At 32.5% G+C, this 25,155-nt stretch overlaps 1 protein-coding gene across 4 annotated transcripts in view; it reads left to right on the top strand.

Annotated features, from left to right (window-relative positions):
• Positions 1 to 25,155, top strand: part of LOC129749259 (atypical protein kinase C) — a 438,832-nt gene that overhangs the window by 191,974 nt on the left and 221,703 nt on the right. For all 4 annotated transcript variants that reach the window (XM_055744189.1, XM_055744187.1, XM_055744191.1 and 1 more), the window contains exon 4: positions 17,254 to 17,304. In XM_055744189.1, coding sequence (XP_055600164.1) covers positions 17,254 to 17,304 — 51 coding nt within the window. The remainder of the gene's footprint in view (positions 1 to 17,253; positions 17,305 to 25,155) is intronic.

A 25,155-nucleotide genomic window follows, 5' to 3' on the forward strand; every position in this document is an offset into this window, starting at 1 on the left:
TTAACAAGTTATCAAATCGAGAGAGCACAATTTATCATTTCACGAAATCCACGAAATTGCAATTTTCCCACTGGTGCTTTGTCTTTTCAATCGAGCGACTCCTAGCAAATCAAAATTACACCCGGGACAATCATCAGAGGATCCACAAATTTGAATCTCCTTTCGGTGGTGTTACACGACAAGCTCTCAAGAATAAGAAAAGAGTGAAAGAGGGCAGAGACCCATTCACCGAAATCTGCACCAATTCCCTCAGCTTTTCCACTAGCGAACGTTTTTCTTCCTCGAGAATCATTTATCATTTCGGGGTTGGTTCCCTGCCGTTGCTTTTCTTCGGTTGGTATATTTTATTTTATGGTCCAAGACTCCAAGGAGAGTGCGGAACTTTTATTGCTCCACCACAATGAAAAGGAAACTATAGAACTAGTAACTTGTTCTGTCTCTGGATATCAGTTTTTTTCTCCTTTCTTCCAAACTACTCAAGATACTGTTATGAAGAGTTTCTTTCATTTTTTACGACACAGAAGAGACGTCCGGTGCTCATTCGTTTAACCATTCAGTAGAGTCGGCACTGGTGACAATGAGAAAGACGCTCCTTCGTTTGTTTTCTACTTTTCCGAGAGTTGGAAAAAACACTTCCTTTTGAGATGAACCATATAAGAAAGACGATAAAAAATAGTGTGGTGGACAATGGAAAAACTGAGGGAAAAAAAGGGAAAATTATTATCTATACTCATACTTATAAGCACGCAGAAATCATTCGGGGCATGATTGTGGCAATTTATTTGAGGATTTATTCCGGTGAAACAGCTGCCTTCCCTGGAGCTCGTTAGGCCATCGTTGAGGAAGAGAAAAAGATAGAGTGTTTGGGTGAAAAGATGGATGGATGGATGTTTTACGACATCAAAGCTACACGACTGGATTCCGTTCGGTGTTCCATTAGGATAATGAAGGGGCAATCAAGTTATGGCAATCCATCTCCCCGGGTGGCACCAGAGTGGCCAGTTTGTGAGAATTTGATCATCTTTTAATTCGCTCACAGAAATTTGGCGACTTCGAAGTTGAGAAAAAAATGAACTGCACAGACTCCTCAAGTAGGGGAGATGGGAGCATAATGGCCACCTTAAGGAAAATGCTTATTTAACCATAGAGAACAGCTGTAATATGTGAATTACATCATTGTTTCGTGTTCAGACACTCAAATTGTCCATTGCCCAATTGGATGAAACTTGAAAAAGTAGATAAAAACGTTTAAAAATGCATTTTAAAAAAAAATTCCGAAAGCTGAAAACAAGTCACTATAGAGGCATAATGAGAAACTCCCCGAGGCAGTATGAGCACCATTAATGAAGGCAAGATGAGCGTTTTCTGCCGGGGAATCTAGCAGCGAATTCGACTCGATGAAGTCACCTGAATAATAGAGCTACAGCTTAACTTGTATCGTCTGACGATTTGGCCTATTGGTTGGATGTCGGAGAGGTAATCAGTAGGCTCGGGTTCGTTTCCTGGTCGACGTGATTTTATTTTCATTTATCATTCATGATCATGATTGCACTCAACGGTGAGGCGTTGATTCATCAAACAAAGCAATAACAAAATAATGTAGGTCTGTTTGTAGAATTCAAAGAATTAACACATGCTCATACATTATGTTTCTGGTGTTTTGTGTGACGGAGGATGCTTTGATGCTATTAGCCGTATAATGTAACTATCAAAAAAATCAATCATGAATGGTATGTGCAAAAAAAAACTCCCTCGAACAGGAATCGAACTCGAGTCTACTGATTACCTTTCCGACACCTTACCAATAGGCCAAATCGACAGACGAAACGAGTCAAGCTGTAGCTCTATTATTCAGGTGACTTCATCGAGTTGAATTCGCTGCTAGATTCCCCGGCAGAAAATGCTCATCTTGCCTTCATTAATAGCTCTGTTCGCCTCCAGTGAACAAATTACAGTAAAAACGCGTTTTAAAATTGATTAAAGTGAAAAATCAAAAATTTTATGACGTTGAAAATTGAGAAACAATGTGTAGATCATGTTGCAGTGCGTACATTTCAGATCAAGATGATTTAAAGGTCATAAAAGCTTATTTGGTGGTGCTCAAAAATTATAATATTTTCGTCTTTTGAGAACCTAGTTGGTTATTATTTAATATTTCTGTAAAGATGAAAAGGACATTTCTTTTTAGGTGAAAAATTAATACTATGGGTAGTACGAAACAAGTCCTTATGAAAATTTGTTTGAGATAATACGTACTTATGTAGAAAAAAGGAGTGCTCATTATGCCCTGGGTGCTCGTTATGCCCTCATCTCCCCTATCGGATCATAAAGCAGCAGGTGCACATCAATATTCACAAAATCTCAGCTTGATGGTTTTTTTTGTCATAACACTAGCACCTAGAAAAGTTGTATTGAACTCTCGAAAGTGAGGAATAGCTGGTCCCAAGCCCAAAATCTTTTTTATATTGACCGTTAACAGCGCGGTAATACCGGAATTCTTGCTCTTAAGAGGTCTCCACGTACGAAAGTAGCTGCCTGCATTTTTTTCGAATATGGATACATCGAAAAAAAAGGAACCCGATACTTTTACTAGGTAGTGCCTTGCCTTATTAACAGTCCTGAAAATTATCTTCGAACTAAACATGCTGATGCAGCTGCCTGTTCTGCATTCTTGCAGAACTAAAAGCAATAAATATTGGGCCAACCTGTTCAAGACTCGCTGACATATAACCGCGAATTTTCGAAAACTCCCATCCAATTTCAGCTAAATCGGACAGAAGTGCCTTAAAGTGCTCAAAGTTTTGTTTTTAACCCTTAAAAATCAACAAAGGGAAGGTCATAGGAATTTCGGAAAATCGAAATTTTCATTTTGATGCCACTGTAGGCCCGAAGCGGAAAATCGCTTCACATTGTAACACGTTGAAGAAAACATCGACCGACCGACCATAGTGCCAGCGATTTTTCGGGCGAAGAACCGGCTCGATCACGTGAATCCATAAAGAGGTGCCAGGTGTCCTGATTTTTCAGGATTTGTCCTAATTTTCGAGAGTCCGTCCTGATTTTTGAAAAACTCTTAAATTGTCCTGATTTTTGAAAAATTGATTTACAATAAAGCATCACAATTATATTCTAATTTTTAGTTAAATGATGAGAACATCAAACAAATTTGTAATAAAATAGTTAATACCATAAATCCGATGGTAATATCAGATTCAGATGATATTTGACTAGTGGCATGAAACCCCCAAAAAATTCGTTCTCCGACGCCGTTTTGAAATCCAATATGGTGGCTTCCGCTAAACTTTGAAAAATTGCTGAAAAGCACATGAAACCCCCACAATCTGGGTATTAGGTAAAAGGGCTCAGAAAGTAGTAGTCGATTTTTTTTATGTCCGACTCCATCATAAAATCCAACTTCAAATTGTTGAATCAAAGCAATCGAAAGATTCCTTTTAATTCAACCACGGTAGATGAAAAGTTCATATACCAGTATTTCGATAGCAACTTACTACCTTCTTCAGTGAACGTTTTCGATGTATCGAAAGTTGCTATCGAAATACTGGTATATGAACTTTTCATTTACCGTGGTTGAATTAAAAGGAATCTTTCGATTGCTTTGATGCAGTTGAATCATTCAACCAAGTAGGCTCATACCACAACAGAGTTCAAATTGTTGTAAATAACTGAAAATCGCATGAACTCCACAATATGGGAATTGAGTGAAAGTGCCCTAAAAGTAGATAAAAGATAATTGTCTGACAAAAATTTAACAGAAAATGTTAACTATCTGAAAAAAGCACTGCAAAAAATACACACAAAAATACAAATATGACCAATACAAAAATATGACCCATGTTAAAACAATTCGACAAAATAATGACAAAAATATATTAAAAATGCGATAAAAATATGAAAAGAATACTATGACTAAAATTTGACAATCAAATGACAAAAATCCGAAAGAATTATGACAAACTAAAACGTAACAAATGACAGAACTTTGAATGCAATACAACAAATGTGCAAAAAAAATCTGCCAAAAATACGAAAAATATTACAAAGTTTTGACAAAAATATAAAGAAAAAATTACAAAAGTTTCATAAAAATGACAAAACTATGACAAATGTGATAAAAATATAACAAAACTTTGAAAGATATGTCAACATAATGATCAAAATTCGACAGTAAAGTGACAAAATCCTGACCGAACTAAAATTAGACCAAAAATTTCTAGAATATTTGACCAAAAATTTACAAATATGACGTAATTATAATAACAAAATTTAAAATTGAATTACAAAAATCTGACAAACATATGATAAAACTATGAAAAAATTATGACAGAGGTGGTAAAAATATTTTCAGCTGACAAAATGACAAAAAATATGACAAACATGCTGGAATATGACAAAGTCAAGGCCGTGCGATGGAGATTTTTTCAAGAGATCAAGAAATGAATTTACTATAGTATTCGGATTTCTTTTTGATCCCAAATGGTGCTCAAAAATAAGTTTAAATAAACATGTCAGAAAATTGACGCACTTATTTTTTTTTTTATTGTAAGTTTAAAGTTGCGATTCAATAGACCGTTTGTATAGAACCTCAAATCTTGACAAACAAAAATCCTAGCTTAAGAATGGGTTTTTATTAAGAAGTGTAATAAAACAAGCTCAGAATTTGACCATTTAAACTTCAAAGTTCATGCATCGGATAGAATTTTTACACATCATCAAGTTTTAAGCCATGTAACAGATGTTCAATACTCACAATGGTCAATAGAATCATCACCAAAAAATCTTAAACCCAGCATCCATCACTTTGAATTTTTTTTTTGTTCTTCGAAATGCTCACCTTCACATTTAAAAGGGTTTTGACTTTTGATAAATTACACAAGTTCACAAAATTCACATTTTTCGAAGGTGCAAAGAATTTATGAACTTATTATGGTAAATTTGGGTTTCCTCAATTTTCCTCAATTTTCCTCAAGACTGCAAGTACTTTAAACTTCTGCGAAATAGTTTTATTTAGTTAAATACGGGAGTTTTAAATATTTTTTGAATAGTGTTTAACCAAATTGAATTTTAGATATCTTGTAAAGCAAAAATCAAATTGTTTTGCAGGAATTAACAGATTTGTTGAATGCAATGAAATCTTTTTACCAAACTTTCTTCACTTATACTAGTAATACGAGCGATGGTTATTTTCGATTTTTTTAAACTGTAGAATTGAAATTTTTAAGCTTATTTTTCATTATAATCATCAAAATATTATGCCCTAATTAAATAATTATAATAAACAAATCCAGGATCAGTTTTTTTTTATTTCAAGTAGACTTGTTAGTTCATCAGTTATCAATGATTGAATGCAATGAAAATACAACCCAACTTCATTGGCTTCAACCCCAGTTCAGGACACTAAAATCTACCAAATTTTTGAAGTCATAGGCTCCAATTTCCTTCAGTGAGCAATAAAATTCATTTCATAAGTTTTTAAAATGTCAAGAAGTATTTATTGAAAAATTGATTGTATCCCATTTACCCGAAAACCATTGCCCTGAATGATTTTTTCCCAGAATGACAAATACCCGAAATCAAACCCCAGAATGAACCATTTCCCAGAAAAAAATTACCCAGAATGAACCATTTACCAGATTTTTTTTCCCCAGAATGGACCATTTCCCAGAACTTTTTCTCCAGAATAGAACATTTCCCAGAATGGCACAAATCCCAGATTTTTTCCTTTTATATTTTTATTTGTTTTTATTCTTCAAATGAATTCTTGTAAAATTCATATGATTCGAAATTCATTTTTTCAAAGTGATTTTTTAAATGAAACTTCAACTTTGAAATTTTCGAACTAAATTTATTTAAGAACCGACATAGTGCTTTGTTTATGGTTTGGGTACTTAAATTGATTCAATGCTTACCATGCTCCTTTAAAAAACCGTTTTGGAATCCGACTCCTCACGCTGCGCGTTCGAACTGATTGTATCCCATTTACCCGAAAACCATTGGCCAGAATGAATTTTTCCCAGAATTACAAATACCCGAAATCAAACACCAGAATGAACCATTTCCCAGAAAAAAATTCCCCAGAATGCACCATTTACCAGAATTTTTTTTCCCAGAATGGACCATTTCCCAGAATTTTTTTCCCCAAAATGGAACATTTACCAGAATGGCACAAATCCCAGATTTTTTCCCCTAGTATTTTTATTTGTTTTTTTTTCTAATGAATTCTTGTATATTTCATATGATTCGAAATTAATTTTTTCAAAATGATTTTTTAATTGAAACTACGAGTTTGAAATTTTCCAACTAAATTTATTTCAGAACCAATATTGTGCTTTGTTTATGGTTTGGGTACTTTGAATGATTCATGGTCCTTTAAAAAACCGTTTTGGTATCCGACTCCTCACGCTGCGCGTTCGAACTTGAAAAACGTTTTGTCCTTCACGCTGTCGCGTGGCGGACGGGGCTAGGGGATCACCCCTAGCTTTCACGCAGACCTAGGAAGCCCCGGCAGACCTATACCAATGTCTTAGGGCCGACGGCGGGTCGGCGGCCTCCTCGGATTTGGGAGCTTCGGCGGCTTTGTGCCGCCTCAGCCCCTTTATTCTCGTTGGTTGCGGTTTTGCCGCAAAAGAATAAAGTTATGAAACCCCATTTTTTTGTAACAATTCCTTTTTTGTTAAATAATTTCTAGTAAGGATAAATGTTTTCAATTTTCTGGGAAATGGTTCTTCTGGCGAAAAAATTTCTGGGGAATGGTACATTCTGACGAAAATTTTTCTGGGGAATGGTTTGTCTGGGGAAAAAAATTCTGGGGAATGGTTCTTTCTGGCGATTGGAATTCTGAGGATTTTTCATTCTGGGCAATGGTTTTCGGGTAAATGGAGTACAATCATGTATTAGGGCCGCCGCTTCTCGCCGCCGCACCTCGGATTTGGGAGCTTCGGCGGCTTTGTGCCGCCTCGGTCCTTTCATCATGTTGGTTGCGGCTTTGCCGCAAAAGAATGGTGTTATGCGAACCCAATTTTTGTGAAAAAATCTATTTAATTTCTTGAATTCCAGGTTGGATAAATATATTAAATTTTCTGGGAAATGGCAATTCTGGCGAAAAATTTTCAGAGAAATGGTTCATTCTGGTAAAAAATTTTCTGGGAAATGATTCCTTCTGGGAAAAAAAAAATTCTGGTAAATGGTGCATTCTGGTGTTTGAAATTCTGGTGATTTTTCATTCTGGGCAATGGTTTTCGGGAAAATGGAGTACAACCGAAAACTTTGACAAAATTTTTGGACAAAATCACAGAAAGTCAGATTTTTTTTTGTAAAAACACTTAATTTGTTGTTGAAACAACCTTGGTCAAAAGTAGGACAAAAATATGACACCAACCTGGATAAAATATTAAGAATGTGATAAAAATATTCAAAAGAATCCGAGAAAACAAAATTATGACAATTACCACAATAAATTGACAAAAATTTAACAAAATATGACATAAATCCGGAGAACAAATTATAAAAAATATGGCACAAAAATATGACAAATGTGATGAAAATATGACGATATAATGACAAAATATTCAAAACTATATGTTTTTTTTGCATTACTTTGTCACATTTTATCACTTTTGTAATATTTTTGTCGTAGTATTGTCAGAATCATTCACTCATTTTAGTGTCAAATTTTGTCATATTTGTCATACTTTTAAGGGCACTAATTACGTAAGCACGATTTTGACATTTTTAACCTTCTCTCCCCCCAGGTAAGACAAAAGATTAAAAAAAAAACGCCTCCGCCCCTTGTAAGGTCTTACGTTTTTTTAATGCTTTGAGAAATTGACACGGTTTTTTTTCAAAAAATTGCTTAAAAAATATTTGAAATGTGACATTCATGCTTCAAAGCAAAGCAAAAGCAATTTAATTTTTTTTTCAAAAAATTGCTTAAAAAATATTTGAAATGTGACATTCATGCTTCAAAGCAAAGCAAAAGCAATTTAAAAGTTCAACTTAATAACTAGGGGGCTCATTAGAGCCTTTTGGGGGAGTGTGGTGGGCTACTAAAAAAAAGAAAGAAATAAAAACTGCATTTGAAGAGCACAATTTATACAAAACATCAGATGAAATGTCATACACGATTATAGAAAATATTATTTAAGACATAGCATGTTCGGGGTAACAATAATCTTCAGTACATTTTCACAATCGAATAAACAATATATAGTTTAAATTTCGATTAAAAAAAAAGAGTGAAAGATCAGGTGCACAAGGTGACATAATTTTTTTTTATATTTTTGACCTGAAAATAATAAAAATCTTACAAAAAAAAAATACTATACTACTAGAATTGGTGCTAAAATGTTTAACGACAATTACGTTGTCAACTAACCTGAAAGCTCAGACGCATTTCAACAGTAAGCGATAAAGTTTTAGGATGTTTTGGTTAGTTGGTAGTGCCTATCACTGAAAAAACTGTCTAGAAATTCATTTTTGAAAGCGCCTCATATTTATTTTAAAGGATTTTTTCTTGATGAAGTCATTTTCGAAATATGTTGGATTTAAATCGTGGTGTCACAACGCGCCACTTTCCTTTTTGTTGCTTTAAATTTCTTATTTTAAAAGATTGTTATGATAAAAACACAAAAATTGAGACAATCTTTATGATGATGGATGTGATTTAGTGTTTTTGATGGCATGTTAGTTTGAAATGATACTCTATAAATTTAATAGAACCAACATTTTTTTTTATTAATTCAAAGACATTCAAAGACAAATAACAAAACATCAAAAATAACCAACAGGTAGGTATTGGGAAAAAAATGTTTTGTGGTTTCGTATGACTGTGACGAATTATCAATCAATGTAAACATTTCTTACGTAAGATTTTTGGATAAACCCTCTCCCCCGCCCCCTAACTCCGCTTGTGAGAGATCGTAAGCAAATGTGAACCCCCTCTCCACCCTATGTGCTCTTATATATTCACATTTGTCATATTTTCCATAACGTTGTCAAATTTTTTAAAAATTCGTTTTGATTTTTGTCATTATTGAAAAAAAAAATGTCATTATTTTGTGAACATTTTAAACAGCTTTGTCAGATTTTTAAAGCCAAATTTCCATGTTGTAAAATTGAAACAAAAGGAGACTTGAAGTGTATATTATCCCAAGAAGTTAGTACAATATGCTTTTTATCGTCAAGCGTAATGGACACTCTGTTAAAAAAAATGTACTGGCCTTTTGGGAACAAATGTCTTAAAAACGGGATAAAATATTTGTACACACTTTTTTTTTATCTTTAAAAGAAGTACCATTCCGAAGCAACCACTTTTTTCTTGGCAATAAAAGACTCGTTATAGAATTCACATGGAACAACCAAAGAAAAAGCTGCACTTACAAATTTGACTTCGGAATCAAAGATCCTTCTCTCCTAGTACGTCGCTAACTCATTCACGATTTGAATAGTCATTCAATTTTACCTTTTCCATCAAACAAGTTCCTCGGTAAAGTCCCATTGATCCATCCAGTTTGCTGCTACCGAATTCCGAAATGTCCTTCTTAACCGACATAGAGCACCCGGAAAACAGGCAATCAAATCATGACGCTGACAAATGATTCCCCGTAACCTTGACTTGTCGTCGTCGTCGTCTTTGCCATCGGTGTTCAAGCAAGCAAGGAAGCAATTGGGAACTGTTTGACTTGTGGTTCTGAGCTGTGGGTGGGTGGATTGTCGACAAGAAAGCATATGCCAGTGTAAAAATGTTACCAATTTCTTGCCACTCAACCTCAATGATGGGAGAAGAATTGGGCGAAGCGAGCACGAAAAAAAAAGTTCTCTTGAAGAGTGATGCTCAAATTAGAAGAGTTTCAAAATTGTCATGCCCTAACCCCAAACCACCCACTTTTCCAGCAATCCTTCACCCTCAACTCTTAAGGGATGCTGATGTAGATGGAAAAGGATGTTTTTCCCCAGAGAATGACAAATGGATACCGATTTATTGGCCCTAGGCTTCCGTTTAAGCTCGTGTTTCTAAGTGTGTAGGTGTTAGTAAGTGTGAACATTTGCCAATGTCAGGAAGAGGGAGGAGGAAAACTATCGCTTTTCTCACTTTTGCTCCCCCACGAAGAGTTTGTGATTCAGCCTGTCAACCGACTCAACGAGACTACTTGACAGATTCGTCTTCTTTCCCTCTTTGCTTAATGTTTTTCAGCCTAGTTAATTCTGTCGGATCAACACACCGGTAAAACGGAGATTTCCTAAGTGGTCCGGGGACCTCTTTCTTCTTCACAAAAGTTGCTGAAAAGGGTTTGGCTTTCGGAACACATTAAAGTGTAAATACTTTCGAACCTTTCCTAATTTTTGTTTTTTGGGTTTTTTTTCCTTGATTTGACATTTCTTGTATCCATCCATTATCTCGGGTTGTTTGCTCATCATTTCGAATAACAGTTTCGAGTGAGGGATAGTAATTCCAGTAATACAAAACCGAGATGACAAAAATGACACAAATTATAAAAATGATAAAAATGATACAATAATGACACAAAAAATACAAAAAATGACATAAAAATGAAACAAAAAATGAATGACTTAAATGGCGAAAATGACATAAATGACAAAAATGATACAAAAATGACTTAAAAATGACACAAAAAATTACAAAAATGATTGAAAGGACAATATGACAAAATATACACAGAAACAAGGATCCGAAATTGGATCATTTCTCCTTATCGTCAAGCGAGAGAATTCTCCGCCGAAACAAACATGGTGTATTTTCTCTCTGCTACAATCCCGCGTGACATTTTATCAGCCTAGAGAGAGTTCCTGCAAAGAATCTTGTTTCATTGTATCCTACGGGCAGACGAATGCAACAGATCACCTATCTATAATGAATCAACTCAACGATGATAAGCGACATTGAAAATACAAGTTGTCGCTTATCACCTCTGAATGCTATCTGTGTAGAGCGACTCAAGAGACAACTCTGAGCGATGTATTATCCTTCGTTTGTTTCCGAGCTGGTTTGGTTGTAGCGTTCAGCAGAAGGATGGAGCATTTTTCCTAACAGGAGAATCGGCGTATACAAATCGTATGCCTACACGTATTTTGACTTATTTGGAATTCGAAATTGTTCTGGAATTTTTAATATCCACCTACATATTTTTGAATTACTTGTTTTTACTTAATGGAAAACATTAGCTTGCTCCTGGTGGTATCGTTCCAGTCGAATTTATTTGACTGAAAAATATACATTTCCCATCCAAATAACTACTCTTCTGCACTTTTCATGGTTGAATAGAAATAAATTTTGCTTTGATGTTAAATTTGAAAATTAAAACTCACCTCAGATATTTGGTTATGCAATGTATTTTTTTTAAATAAAATGATAAATGATGCCTTCTGGAAAAAATGTTCTGATGAATAGTTAATTCTGGGGTTTGATTTTGGGAATTTGTCATTTTGGGCATTGCCGTGGAATGGGAGGAAGGGGGGGTTGGCTTTACCCCCCCCCCCCCCTTCTCCCATGAGGGTCTAGGAAAAGTGAGCGGATGCTTTACTCTAAACAAAACAAGTTTAATTATTATTTATTGAATTTTGATAATTGAATGAGGTTATACAAGAGTGACAATCCTGAGTCAAAGCTGATGAAAAAAACCCCCTAAATCTAATCCGAATCCTCAGAATGGGGGTAAGCTTCCGAATCCTGCTACATATTTTAAAAATGATAGAAATTCATATCTGAATATTGAATTTGAAATCAGATTAAACTCATTTCAGAGGATCCCTATTATCAGAATGGAAATTGTATTTCTGTTTTCATATTTCAAATTCCGTATCTAGTTTAGTATTCTTGGTATTCTATTCACATCGTCAATAGAAAATACAAATTAAATGGTGTTTCGAAATCGTTATCCAAATTTGGTTTTGTATTTCATTCAAAAAAATTTCCATAATTTTTTTCTTCAACTCATATTTTATGCATATGAGTTGAAACTTCAGGGAAAGGTAGATAATTATTATATGATTATGTTCATCATTTGGACTTCATATTTTAATTCAGATTTGCAAGTTGTATTGAAAATAAAAAAAAAATAATTCAGATTGAATAAAAAAAAACCTTTAAATTAAAATACTATTAAATTAACGATTGAGGGCTCTGAAAGAAATTTCAATTCTGTGCAGTAAAGTCGCGAATGCCATAAAGATGGTAAAACGACTATAATCGCAGCAAAAAAATATGTGCTGGTATTGGAAATCTGATCAGGAATCTAAATTTGGAAGTGCAGATCCCGTTCGTTTTTGGCAACATGCACAAACATTTTGTGTTGCCAAAATTGAACGGTTTTTTTCTGAGGTTTTTTTCTTTTATTTTTACAAATTTATGATTTTTATTATCAATCACGTTATTTTAAGTCAATTTCCGACCATTTTAAGAATTTTTATATTTTTTTTTCTTATGTTTTCGATACATTTTGCACTATTTGTTTTGTTTTTTATCATTGTTTTTTTTTGTCATTTTTACTGTTTTTGTCATTTTTTATCATTTTTAAGTAGATTTTGTCATTTTTAGTCAATTGTTTGTATTTATTTTCGATTTATTTTTTTAATTTTTCATCTTTTTGTAATGTTTGAGTACTTAATTTTTTTTTTTGATTTTGTTATTGTATTATGTCACCATTTCTGAACGTTAAAACGTATTTTCGGTGGTTGTCTAAATTATATTGGTTCTGTTATAGAGGAAACTAAATGGTAAAGTCGCTTCTAAAAACCGTTCAATTTTGGCACATGTGTCAAAATCGAATGTTGCCAAAATCGAACGGGGTCTGCAGTATTTTTTGTACACTTTATCAAAAGTATTGAAAATGTTTGAATGTCACTCTGAAAAACTGAAAAAAAACACTGAAGAAAGCTTCGAGTTCCTCGCAAGCCCGCAACTCAAATAAACTCCTTCTCAGATAACTTACCATTATCAACAATACATCAAACTGAGAATAAATTGTGAATAACGAAACTAATAAAAATTAATATAAAATGTTCATTAAGTGTAGGATAATGTTTGTGATCGATAAAGATTTAAAAGTTGTTTGAATCCTCAAACCTTTCGATGGAAAATTACTTTTTTTCTTAGAAATAATGATAACTAATTAAGCAATTTTTTCAATATCCTCACCAGTTTCTCACACTTTGCGGCACAAATAGTAACGAAAATGTCATAAGTAAGTTCCTTTAAATTCTTAGAATATTTTTTGTCAAAACATGACTCAAAAATATCCACGCGTTTTCGAGATATTTTGATTTTAGTTTATGTTATACATTATTCTGCCACCGCCCGACGTATGTGATAAACGTACGAGCGATCCATGTGATCCAACTCAGAGCCGAGTTTGTCACTGCTGATAAATGCTACGAACCTATCGCAAGCGAGTGCGACAAACTAAAATTTCCCCCCTGTCGTTTTGTTCGGCAGCTATACAAGGAACGGGGAATTATCTTGTTAGAGAACTTCCAATGGGTGTTGACGAGATAGAATTCCACTCCGCCGCGAACAAGACAAGCAACGTATGCTCTCCGATAATACAGGAATAAGTGTCGCGCAACATGTTCTCTGCTCACATAGTAATTGAAGGCGGTTCTTCTCACTACCTGAGAGAGCTTAGGAAACAGCGTTCAGAGATCAGCTATCCTGAGCGAATATCGGAAGCTTGCACAGAAATACTAAAATATAAAAAAATAACAAAATTGAAAAAATCCAAAAATGGCAAATATGAAAAAAAATGACGTTAGAATGACACAACATTAACACAAAAATGAAAAAAATAACACAAAAATGAAAATAAACAAAAAATTACACAAAATCAACACAGTGACACGAAACAGGCAAAAATGGCAACATTGATAAAAATTTCATAGAAGAATAAAATGGAGAAAATAACAAAAATGATTCAAAAATGATACAAAAATGATACAAAAATGACAAAAAAAGCAAACCTGACAAAATTGAAAACACTGACAAAAATGACAAATATGACAAAAATCAAAAATGCCAAAAATAACAAATCGCTAATGACACCTGGCAAAAATGCAATGATGCCAAAAATGGAACATAATAAAAATGACCAAAATGTAAGAAGTAACAAACATGGCATTTTTGTCATTATTGTAATTTTTGTCATTTTTGTTATTATTGTAACTTTTGTCATTTTGGTCATTTTGGTCATTTTTGTCATTTTTGTAATTTTTGTCATTTTTGTGATTTTTGTCATTTTTGTCATTTTTGTCATTTTTGTCATTTTTGTCATTTTTGTCTTTTTTGTCTTTTTTGTCTTTTTTGTCTTTTTTGTCTTTTTTGTCTTTTTTGTCTTTTTTGTCTTTTTTGTCTTTTTTGTCTTTTTTGTCTTTTTTGTCTTTTTTGTCTTTTTTATCTGTTTTGTGTTTTTTGTCTTTTTTGTCTTTTTTGTCTTTTTTGTCTTTTTTGTCTTTTTTGTCTTTTTTGTCTTTTTTGTCGTTTTGTCTTTTTAGTCTTTTTTGTCTTTTTTGTATTTTTTTTTTTTTGTCTTTTTTGTCAGTTTTGTCATTTTTGTCATTGTTTTAAGTTTTTTGTCATTCATGTAATTTGTTTTTTTTTGTAATATTAGTCGTTTAAATATTTTTTGTCGTTTTTTCATGTATGTCATTTTGGTAATTTTTGGCATTCTTGGTAATTCTTGAATTTGGGAATTTTGAAAATTATTTGCATTTTTATATTTCCTTACTTTTTTTTTACATTTTTCTTACTTATGTCATCATGTACATGTTGCCATTTTTGGCATATAATTTTTTGCATTTTTGTAATTTTGATCATTTTTATCATTTTTGACCATTTTCGAAATTTTTGACACTTTTGACTTTTTTGTTTTGAGCTTTTCAGAATTTTGGACATTTTTTTTATTTGTGTCTTTTCGGTCATTTTTGTCATTTTTATGATTTTCTGTAATTTTTGTCATTTTTTGAATTTTTGTCATTTTTGGTTATTTAAGAATTTAAATCATTTTTGGATTTTTTTTAATATTGACATATTATGAATTTTTGTCATTTTTTATATTTTTGTATTTTTTGTTTTTTTAGGTGTTTTTGTCATTTTTCGTTATTTTTGTCATCATTGCCATTTTGCAATTTTATCGTTTCTGGGATTTTTGTCTTTACGGATTTTTTTTTTTGCATACTTGTCATTCTTTTGTCATTTTTTGCTTTTTTAGCATTTTTGTTATTTCTGCATTTTTCTTTTGTGTCATTTTTTCATCATTGCTATATTGTCATATGTTGTTTTTGTCATTTTTGGAATTTTTGCCATTTTTGGCATTTTTACATTTTTTTGTTTTATTTGGTATTTTGGTTATTAGAAATTTTTATGTCATTTTTGTCAATCATGTCTTGTAGACATTTTTGTCATTTTGGTCATTTTGGTCATTTTGATTTTTTTGCCATTTTTGTCATTTGTTGCATTTTTTGGATTTTTTCTCTTTTTTTTTGTTTTTTTTTTCTTTTGTTTTATTTTTGTAATTTTTGTCATTTTATTGGAATTTTTAAAATTCATTTTTGGCATTTTGGATCTTTTTGGAATGTTTTGCTTTTTTTTGCATTTTTGACATTTTTGTAATTTTTCATTTTTGTCATTTTCTTATCATTCCCATTTCGCCATATTTGTCGTTTTTCGTATTTTGTCATTTATGGAATTTTGGCATTTTTGCCTTTTTTTTTAACATTTTCGACTTTTTTTGTCAGTTTTGGATTTTGGTCATTTTTCATTTTTGTATATTTTTTCATGTTTGGCGTATTGCCATTTGCCATTTTTGGCAATTTCGGAGTTTTTGCATTTTTTTGTCATTTTTAGCATGTCGGTCATTTGTAATTTTAGGCATGTCTTTAAGGCACTTATAGCACTTTGTCATTTTTGCCATTTTTTGTTATTTTTGATATTTTAGTCTTCTTATCATTTTTTTTTGTCTTTTTTGGCATTCCTAGCATTTTTGTCTTTTTCGTCTTTTTTGTCATTTTTTGAAATTTATTCATATTTGGCATTTTAAATATTTTTGACATTTTTTTCATTTGTCATTTTTGTAAATTTTGTCTTTTTTGTCATTTATTTCATTTTTGATATTTTGGCATTTCCGTCATTTTTGAAATTTTATCATTTTTGTCATTTTTTCAAAACTTTGTCATGTTCGTAATTTCTGTCATTTTTGTCATTTTTTTAATTTTTGTCATTTTTTTCATTATTGTCATCTTTGTAATTTTTCCCATTTTTTCCATTTTCCTTTTTTTGACAGTTTCATCATTTTCGACACTGATGGCATTTAAGACATTTTCGTTTTTTTTTTAAATTTTTGGTCGGTTTTTTTTTCATTTATGTAATTTTTGGTATTCTAAGAATTTTGTTATTCGTTGATTATTTGAGGGTTTTGTAAATTTTGGCATTCTTGGAATGTTTGACATTTTTGAATTGTTGGTATTTTTATCATTTTTGTTATTTTTTAAACCTTTGTCATTTTCGACATTGTTGTAATTTTGTCATTCTTCTTATTTTTGACATTTGCTGCATTTTTTTTTTAAATTTTTGTCATTTTTGAAATGTTTGGCATTTTTTTTTCTTGTTTTTACATCGTTGTCATTGGTTGTCATTGTTGACACTTTTAACACTTTGAAATTGTTTGCCATTTTCGTCATTTTTGCAATTTTCGTCATGTTCAGTATTTTCGGCATTCTTATATTTTTGGTCATTTTTCTTATTTTTTTTTCAATTTATTTTATTAAGGCCATATTTTATTATTCTGTCGTTTTCGTCAATTTTTTTTCTTGTTCATCATTACTTTTATTGCTATTGTGTTAAAGATTTTGTAATTTCAGGTACCTTTCTTCTACCTATTTTATTTTCTAATTTTTCATTGTTGTCAATTCTTACATTGTAGCATTCTTTTTCTTGGTTTTACCACCCCTAGTTTCGGATTTATTAAACGGTTTACGGTTCATTTGATTCTTCCGACCTTTAAAACTTTTGTGCTCTCTTCTACGAAAAGCTGTTGAAGAATGCTGGGACGGGGTTTCTACTTATTTTGATACAGCCTTGATTGTTGCTTTCTGGTTATTGACTGACAGATACTGACGATGATTTTGATGATGGTGATGATGATGAAACTTGAAGGATGCTACAGGTTTTAATTGTTCCGTCTCAAGTGTTTAATGCTGTTTCTTTTTTTTTTTTTTTTCTATTTTCAGTATTCCCGAATGTTCCGTCTGCTCCCGGAATGTCCTGCGTAGGAGAGGATCGTAAGTACCGAAAGAAATTCTTTCTTTTTTCAGCTTTTTTCATTCTCAGATGTAACCGAGGACGAAAAGATGTTTAACGGTTGAATTCTTTGGAAATGGAAGAAAACGGGGAAAAAGCTTTCCCGATATCCTGTCCAGTTTGAGCATCTGAACAACAACCCTCGGTCCTTCTATTCGGTTCCAGTTGAGCTCTTCCGCTCAATGAAGACCAATCACCGCCGCCCGCGGGATGGGAAATTAAGTTAGGGTTATATGTATGTAGCTATTAGGTTTAGGATTAGGTGCGCTTGAGTTCGGAACTCCGCTTGAACGCATCGAAATGGGAGTGAATTGTCCGTTTCCAAGGAACATTGATTGCCAATTATTGATTGTCCGTAACAGGCAGACGGCATCAATGCTCTCTCCAACTGGACAATGGGGATTGAGTAATTTTTAAACAGTGGCACTCATGGTCGGGAAAATAGTGCGTTTGGATACCTATTTCAGGATACAGAACTGATTCGTTGAATCGAAAAAGTCCTCTGAAATGTGAATCTTGAATCATAATTATTAGAAAATTGAAGGGAAAAATGATTGTTTAAAATTTTTGAAATTACCCCGCCTAGGGTCAAATTGGTCCTGATTTGAACTGTGGGTGTACACAGATTCACACATGATGGCTGTGACGATGTTGCTGGCTCTTTGCCAGACCTGATTCCCAGTGCCACAGGTAATTTAGACCAGATTCAGCCAGGTAGACTTGAAAACGAAACACCCGCCCCTGTGGCCTTGATTGGATACATTTCACATACGTACTTCCGATGGCAATGGAATGGATTTCTCGGCGGAAAAAAACCTGTACAAAAATTTCAGCTCAATCAGACTTGATTTAGGGGTGCCTTAAAGCGCTCATAGTTTGATTTTTTGTACTCTCAAAAATCATTTTAGGGAGGAACCAAAGGAAATCGGGAAAATCGAAATTTTAATTTTAATGCTAAATAATTTGAAAATGCATAATCCATCGTATTCCATAACTTTCTTTTGAACCATCCTTATGTACATACATATAAACGTTTCGTATATTGATTGGCCATCGATCTTGCCACTTTGAAGCCCCCGGTGACTCGTACGTTTACTCGTTCATATATTGCATTGGTTTGAGACCACTTCCAGTGACCTAACGCAATCCGGAATATAGACAGAAATATGTGGGTGAAAAGCATTTTAAACTTTGTTTCTTTTTTTCCTCCGTTGCTATTTTTAGCCAAATTCGATTTCATTCTACGACGGCAGTGGGTGGGTGGAGCTTTCATTGATTGACTTCAACCGATCGGTCGCCTGCCGTCAAATCTGTGATGGAAGACCACAGATTCAACACCTGGGGATAGCTTGATTGTAAATCGATGCTCTTCCGAGAAAAAACTTTTTAAATTGCTCGTTTGATCTTTAAAAAATCGGATTCCATTTCTATCAAAAATTTTAATTTGAATTCAGATTCAACTGAATCTTTGAACTTCGACTTGAATATTTGCATTTCTAGTTTTTGATTGTCTTATTTAAAGAAAAAAATCCACCAAAAGTTAATCGAAAGAAAATCCCTAGAATTCTTTACCTACCAAGATTCTATTGAAAAAAAGCAGAAAGTAAATAAATTGATAGCACACTTACTTACCGGGAATGGCTTGGCCCCCTGGTATTTGCCACAAAAAGAGCTAGGAGCAGGCAAGATTTATGCTCACAAATAACACATGATTCTCTCCGGCGGAGATGGTCGTCGTCCTTTGAACTAGGTCCTAGGTTCCACCCAAGCTCCAAAACCCCGATTCCAGATCGTGGAATCATGGTGTTCCCATTCATCTACCGTGTGACTAGAGATTCCCGGTCGGTGGCCTCCCATTGAATGATGGAAAGTAAGTACACATGGGACTTCGCGTCGTCGTCGTCGTCGTTATTTTCCTTCGGTAGCGTTTTCGACTCATTTTTTTTTCGTTTGCCAAAAAGCGAAACGCGACACTCCCCCTTTGCCTTCCATTTTTTTTATTCCACCCAAAAAGGTGGCAGCTGCACTGACTGTTATGGATGTGAAAGACCTTCCGTTTATGGTTCCACATGCCCTTCCCTCGTGGATCCTTCCCTTGGTGACCTAAAGGTCACACAATTTTTAGCAAGCAAAGTACAGCGCCAACTCTTAGCTAGGACCGGACCCATCAACGGTGTATGATTTATTTAACAAATAAAATTTATTGCATTCGCCCTTGTTGCATTGCGCCGCCACACGTTTTCTTTGGAAGGAAAAATCTACCTTCCTCTAGCTACCCAAAACAACATCGAAGAAAGCAAGAATAAACTGGATTACACGTGTATGGGGAAATCTGGAGGGAAAGTATCATGAAAAAGAAGTTTTTTCCGTTCTACAACTTTAATATTTTTGTAATTTAGATAAGCAAATCCAAAATAATAATAACGTGACGAAGAACTGTTCTTTTTATAATATTTTGGACTATATAAGCAAAATACAATAAAAATAATTATAATGACACAAAAATAACACGAATGAAAAACACAAAAACAATACACCAAAAATTTCAAAGCAAAGATTAAAAAATGAACAAATAGACTAAAAATAAAAAAAATATAGAATTACAAATATGACAAACATGACCCAAAAATAACAAAAACTGAAACCAAAATGTACCAACATGACATAAAATATCATAAACAACAAAAATGAAAAACGTGACAAAAATGACAAAAATGACCAAAATGCCAAAAATGACAGAAAAGACAAAAATGGCACAAAAATTATGTCAGGCTGACAAAAATGACAAAAGTGAAAAAATAAAAAAATAAAATGACCAATGACAAAAATGACCAATGATGACAAAAATGCCACAAAAATGACACCAAAAGGACACAAAAAAGAAACAAAAAAGACACAAAAAATGGCACAAAAATGAAACAGAAATGAAAAAAATGACAGAAATGGCAAAAATGACATCAAAATGACACAAAAATGACACAAAAATGACAAACAAATGACACAAAAATGACACGAAAGTGAAACAGAAATGACAAAAATGACAAAAAGTGACAAAAATGAATAAAATGACAAAAATGACAATGATGACAAAAATTACAAAAATCAAAAATTACAGAAAATTCAAAAATGACAAAAATTTCAAAAACAATAAAAATGACAAAAATGACAAAAATGACAAAAATGACAAAAATGACAAAAATGACAAAAATGACAAAAATGACAAAAAATGACAAAAATGACAAAAAATGACAAAAATGAAAAAATGAAAAAATGAAAAAAATGACAAAAATGACAAAAATGACAGAGTTATTTTTGTCATTTTTGTCATTTTTGTCATTTTTGTCATTTTTGTCATTTTTGTCATTTTTGTCATTTTTGTCATTTTTGTCATTTTTGTCATTTTTGTCATTTTTGTCATTTTTGTCATTTTTGTCATTTTTGTCATTTTTGTCATTTTTGTCATTTTTGTCATTTTTGTCATTTTTGTCATTTTTGTCATTTTTGTCATTTTTGTCATTTTTGTCATTTTTGTCATTTTTGTCATTTTTGTCATTTTTGTCATTTTTGTCATTTTTGTCATTTTTGTCATTTTTGTCATTTTTGTCATTTTTGTCATTTTTGTCATTTTTGTCATTTTTGTCATTTTTGTCATTTTTGTCATTTTTGTCATTTTTGTCATTTTTTTCATTTTTTGTCATTTTTGTCATTTTTGTCATTTTTCACCTTATCCAAGCTTCATTGTAACTTCTGATTTTGCATCGTCTAATAGTTTAAGCCGACTTTACCGGTACATTTTCGTTTCCTGGTGGCAAGGAAATTGGAACAAATATAATTCCAAACTTCGCTTAGTCTCCGCTTAATAACAAAGTACACGACCACGAGAAACAAAACGGAAATCCGGGCGAGTTTTCGCTGAAGAAAAAACAACCATAATGTTTATAATATTTTTCCCGACCACATTGAACACGAAAAACATCGTGGCGTGGGGTTTATTTAACTCAATTTTGCCCTCGCTCACTGATGATAAAGTTTGCGTTGCAAATCGGGGATAAATTTTGGCGAAGCATATTTATCCTTATTTCTATCTGAGCAATATTGAACGATGATGCTGTGTTGATTAAAAATTTTATGCGCGCTGCTACCCCTCATTATGGCTCATTATGTTTACCGGTTCGCAAATCCCCAAGCTTTCCCATTTTTAGTTGCAGGTTTTAAGGCGAAAATTTGTATCAGTGGAAAATTCGTTGAAATCGTTTGGAAAAAAAAAATTAAGTCAAAATTTTTTTCAACAATTACCTTTATCTTTCTAATATTCGATGAGTTGTTTTTCTCAGTCATGTTAACTATCTTAAGCTTTTTCACGTTCGCTGGTTTTTCTTTCCGGAGGATTTTAACGCTTATCCTCGCTGCTTCCTTCAAGAACTTTCATTTACTATTATTTGAATAATTTAGTACCTCCCATCACAATACCTACCGCCTGCCGGTTAAGTACGCTTTGTGGGGCACTGAAAAATGAAAATAATCCTTTTCACGGTTTGTCGATTCTGGAAACAAAGTTTCATTCCATTAGAGCTTCTCGGAAAGGACGATTATATTTTGTAATACTCCAACATTCCGTGCAGTTATAGAAGATGTGGGCTGAATTCTCGTCCGAATTCAATTTTTTGTTTGTTTTCTGGATTTACTTTTAGTTTTATATTTATCATGTTTTTTTAAGTTACGCAACGCTTATGTTATTACACCATTAGAATCGGAATGAAACTATCTGTCTGGTGAATATAAATTTATTAGGGGAGAATAGGGTATCATGGGCCACTTTTATTCTATGCTTTATAACTTCTTTATTATAAAAGACTAGTTGATCCCGTATAAACTTCGTTCCGCAAGTAATTACAAAAAATTGATAGAATAAATAAGATGACGTTTTTCAAACAAAGTAGAGTATTCTTACACTGACCAAAATGTATATTTTCAGTTAGTTACTGTATTCTTTTTGAAAAGTTGGAAAACCACCCTCATGAACAACGTATTTGTTTTAAACCCCGTTCTTCAATTCGTACGTTTACCAAGGTTGCCGAAATCACAGAAAAATCTGTATTATCACAGAATTTTTAGCAAAATTTCGTCATAGAATCTGTGTCACAGAACACAGAATTTTTAAAATTTTCACAGAATTCACAGATTTTCTAAATTTTTCATAGATTTCCAAAATTAAATTTTTTTTGTCATTTTAGACTTTTTATATCTGTCTATAATTCATGAAAATATGAAAACAAGGTAATGAAAATGGATTTTTTTTCTATAAGAACTGAAAAAATATTTCAATTTGTTGATGTTTGACATGATATCCCTATGAACTTCAAAAAAAAAGCGTCGCAGAAAACAGTCACAGAATTTAAGATCAAATCACAGATTTAGCGCATTTTTTTTTGTCAAAAACCCAAAAGATTTTTCGGCAACCTTGACGTTTACCCGTATAATTTCCACAAATGTCTCGAAAATTGTTGCTGGTTCATAAGAACGACGTTTTTCGTTTCATGATTAGCCGAAACTGAATACCCAAAATTCTCAATAAATGATTTTTCACAGATTTTCCTCGTCGATCTTATGCATGAACTTTTAAATCATAATTTTATAATTGAAGACAAAAAAAACGGAAATTGCTTTTTATCTATACCTATAGATGTGATAGAAAAAAAATATAATGACAAATAAAAAACCTAAATATGATATACAAACTATATAAAGTAGATAAAAAATTGACAAAATGGAAAATATAAGGGAAAGGGGGGGGGGGGGGGGGGGGGTTAATACTAGAGAATAAAATAATACTTCTTTCAATAATACATAAATTGTTAATCGAAATCATAACAGAACAACTCCATGATTGAAAATCTCAAATAAAAAAAAGGAGATTGATTTGAGTCAGTTAGTTGTCAAGGAAAACATTAAAATAATTGGCTTAGCGATGAAGATAATTGAAATAATTAATGATTTCTGATCATTTTCGCAATAGATATTATGCTTGGACTCATAATTATGTCCTGAATTAGCTGTACTATAGAATGAATACTGTAACAATCCCGAGATAAACATTGAAATGCTCAAATAAACAGTAAACTTGAAAATATGATGGAGTATTCTGCGATATTTTATCACGCTTTACTGAAATTTAAAAATTTGCCTGGAAAAAATAAAACGCTAGATAACAGTTATGAGGAAGGAGTTGAAGTTTAATCACTTTTCGATGAATAAAAATACAACAATTTTCAAAACATGATTTGACGTTTTCTACCATTCAACCCAAATTAGAAAAAAAAACTAGCAGCACTGGATTACTACTAAACGTCTGTTTCAAACGTTTCATACAAAAGCTTTCTACTCTCAAAAAGCTACTCGAGAGATTGAAGTGTTCATTTGGAACGCGAAGAGACCTTTGGAGAATTAATAAATTGGCACAAAAACTATGAGCAAGCTTGGTTCCACAGAGGAAACAAAAATGATTTTGATTTTTGATTAAAAAATTTGCAATTTTCCCATAATAACTTAAAAGTTCAAATTTATTCAGAGTTTGACAAATTCAAAAATGATCCCAAATCGACGCAGTCTAATACTCAATTAAAAATATCATAATCAAGTGGAATCATAAAAATATTTGGAAATTTTCGGAATATATGCATGTAAACATACAAATATTGCGAAATAAAAAAAAAGAGTTTAAAAAAAATTAAATATTTTGTTGCCAATCAAAGGATGTTGGACTATTATTATCAAAAAGAAGGTTTGAAGAACCTCTAAGCTGAATGAAACTATGATTTCAAAGTAGTCGATGATTCCTTTGAATTCAGCCACAGTATTTGAAAGACCCAAATACTAGTATTTCACTAGCTACTTGCTAGCATCCTCAGTGGTTATCGTGGGTAGTCGATAACCCACTGAGGATGCTAGCAAGTAGCTAGTGAAATACTAGTATTTGGGTCTTTTAAATACTGTGGCTGAAATTAAAGGAATCATCGACTACTTTGAAATCGATGTTGGACTGTTATTATTCATCTATCTTTAAATTCCATTTAGCCAGAGTTAGTTTTTCGTATAGCTTGAGTAAAAATGCAATAATAATTCTAAAAGATGAAAATCTTAGAATAAACACCATCAGAAAATCAAAGTGTATGGGGCAGGCCCGTGTGAAAAACCCGTCCATGGGGGGTTTACTGTTAAAACAAATAAAAATTTCCAAAACAAATCACAATGAAAGTTTCAAATCAATAATATCTTCGGTGATTCATTGATAAGTTTTTCAAAATCTTGTTCCTTATCCTGATTTAGAAATTTGCTGCTAAATTATTTCTGAGCTGTCTAGTTTTCAAATTTGATATAAAGAATTCCAAAACACAGATTTAAAAAAAAAATCTGAACTCTAAAATGAACGTCGATCAGGTAAAAATTAACCATTTTAAATTGTTAGTGAAATGATAATAATTGTTGTTTGTTATTCATCTTACATTTACAATTCCCTTCTTCATTTTCAACTGAAGGGTTGAAAAAGTCGCGATTTGAACGTGAATGTTTGATTAGGAAATAATAAAATCCACTATAAAATTCGATAAATTTATTTGAAAATTGAAAATCAACATGAATATGAAAAAGATAAGTTTTTCAACATTTCAGAAGTATTTTTTCAATAAAAAAAACGTCTTACAATAAGAAAAACTTATTTATAGAGTTTAATTGATAACTCAAAGGAACAGCATTTTGAAGCTTATGTTTTAATGGTGGATTCGGTTGATTTTATCGTCCTTAACTCGAATCTTTTGTCAAACTAGATCTATCAC

Source organism: Uranotaenia lowii, chromosome 2 (assembly GCF_029784155.1).
Source record: "Uranotaenia lowii strain MFRU-FL chromosome 2, ASM2978415v1, whole genome shotgun sequence".
Taxonomy (NCBI): Eukaryota; Metazoa; Arthropoda; class Insecta; order Diptera; family Culicidae; genus Uranotaenia; species Uranotaenia lowii.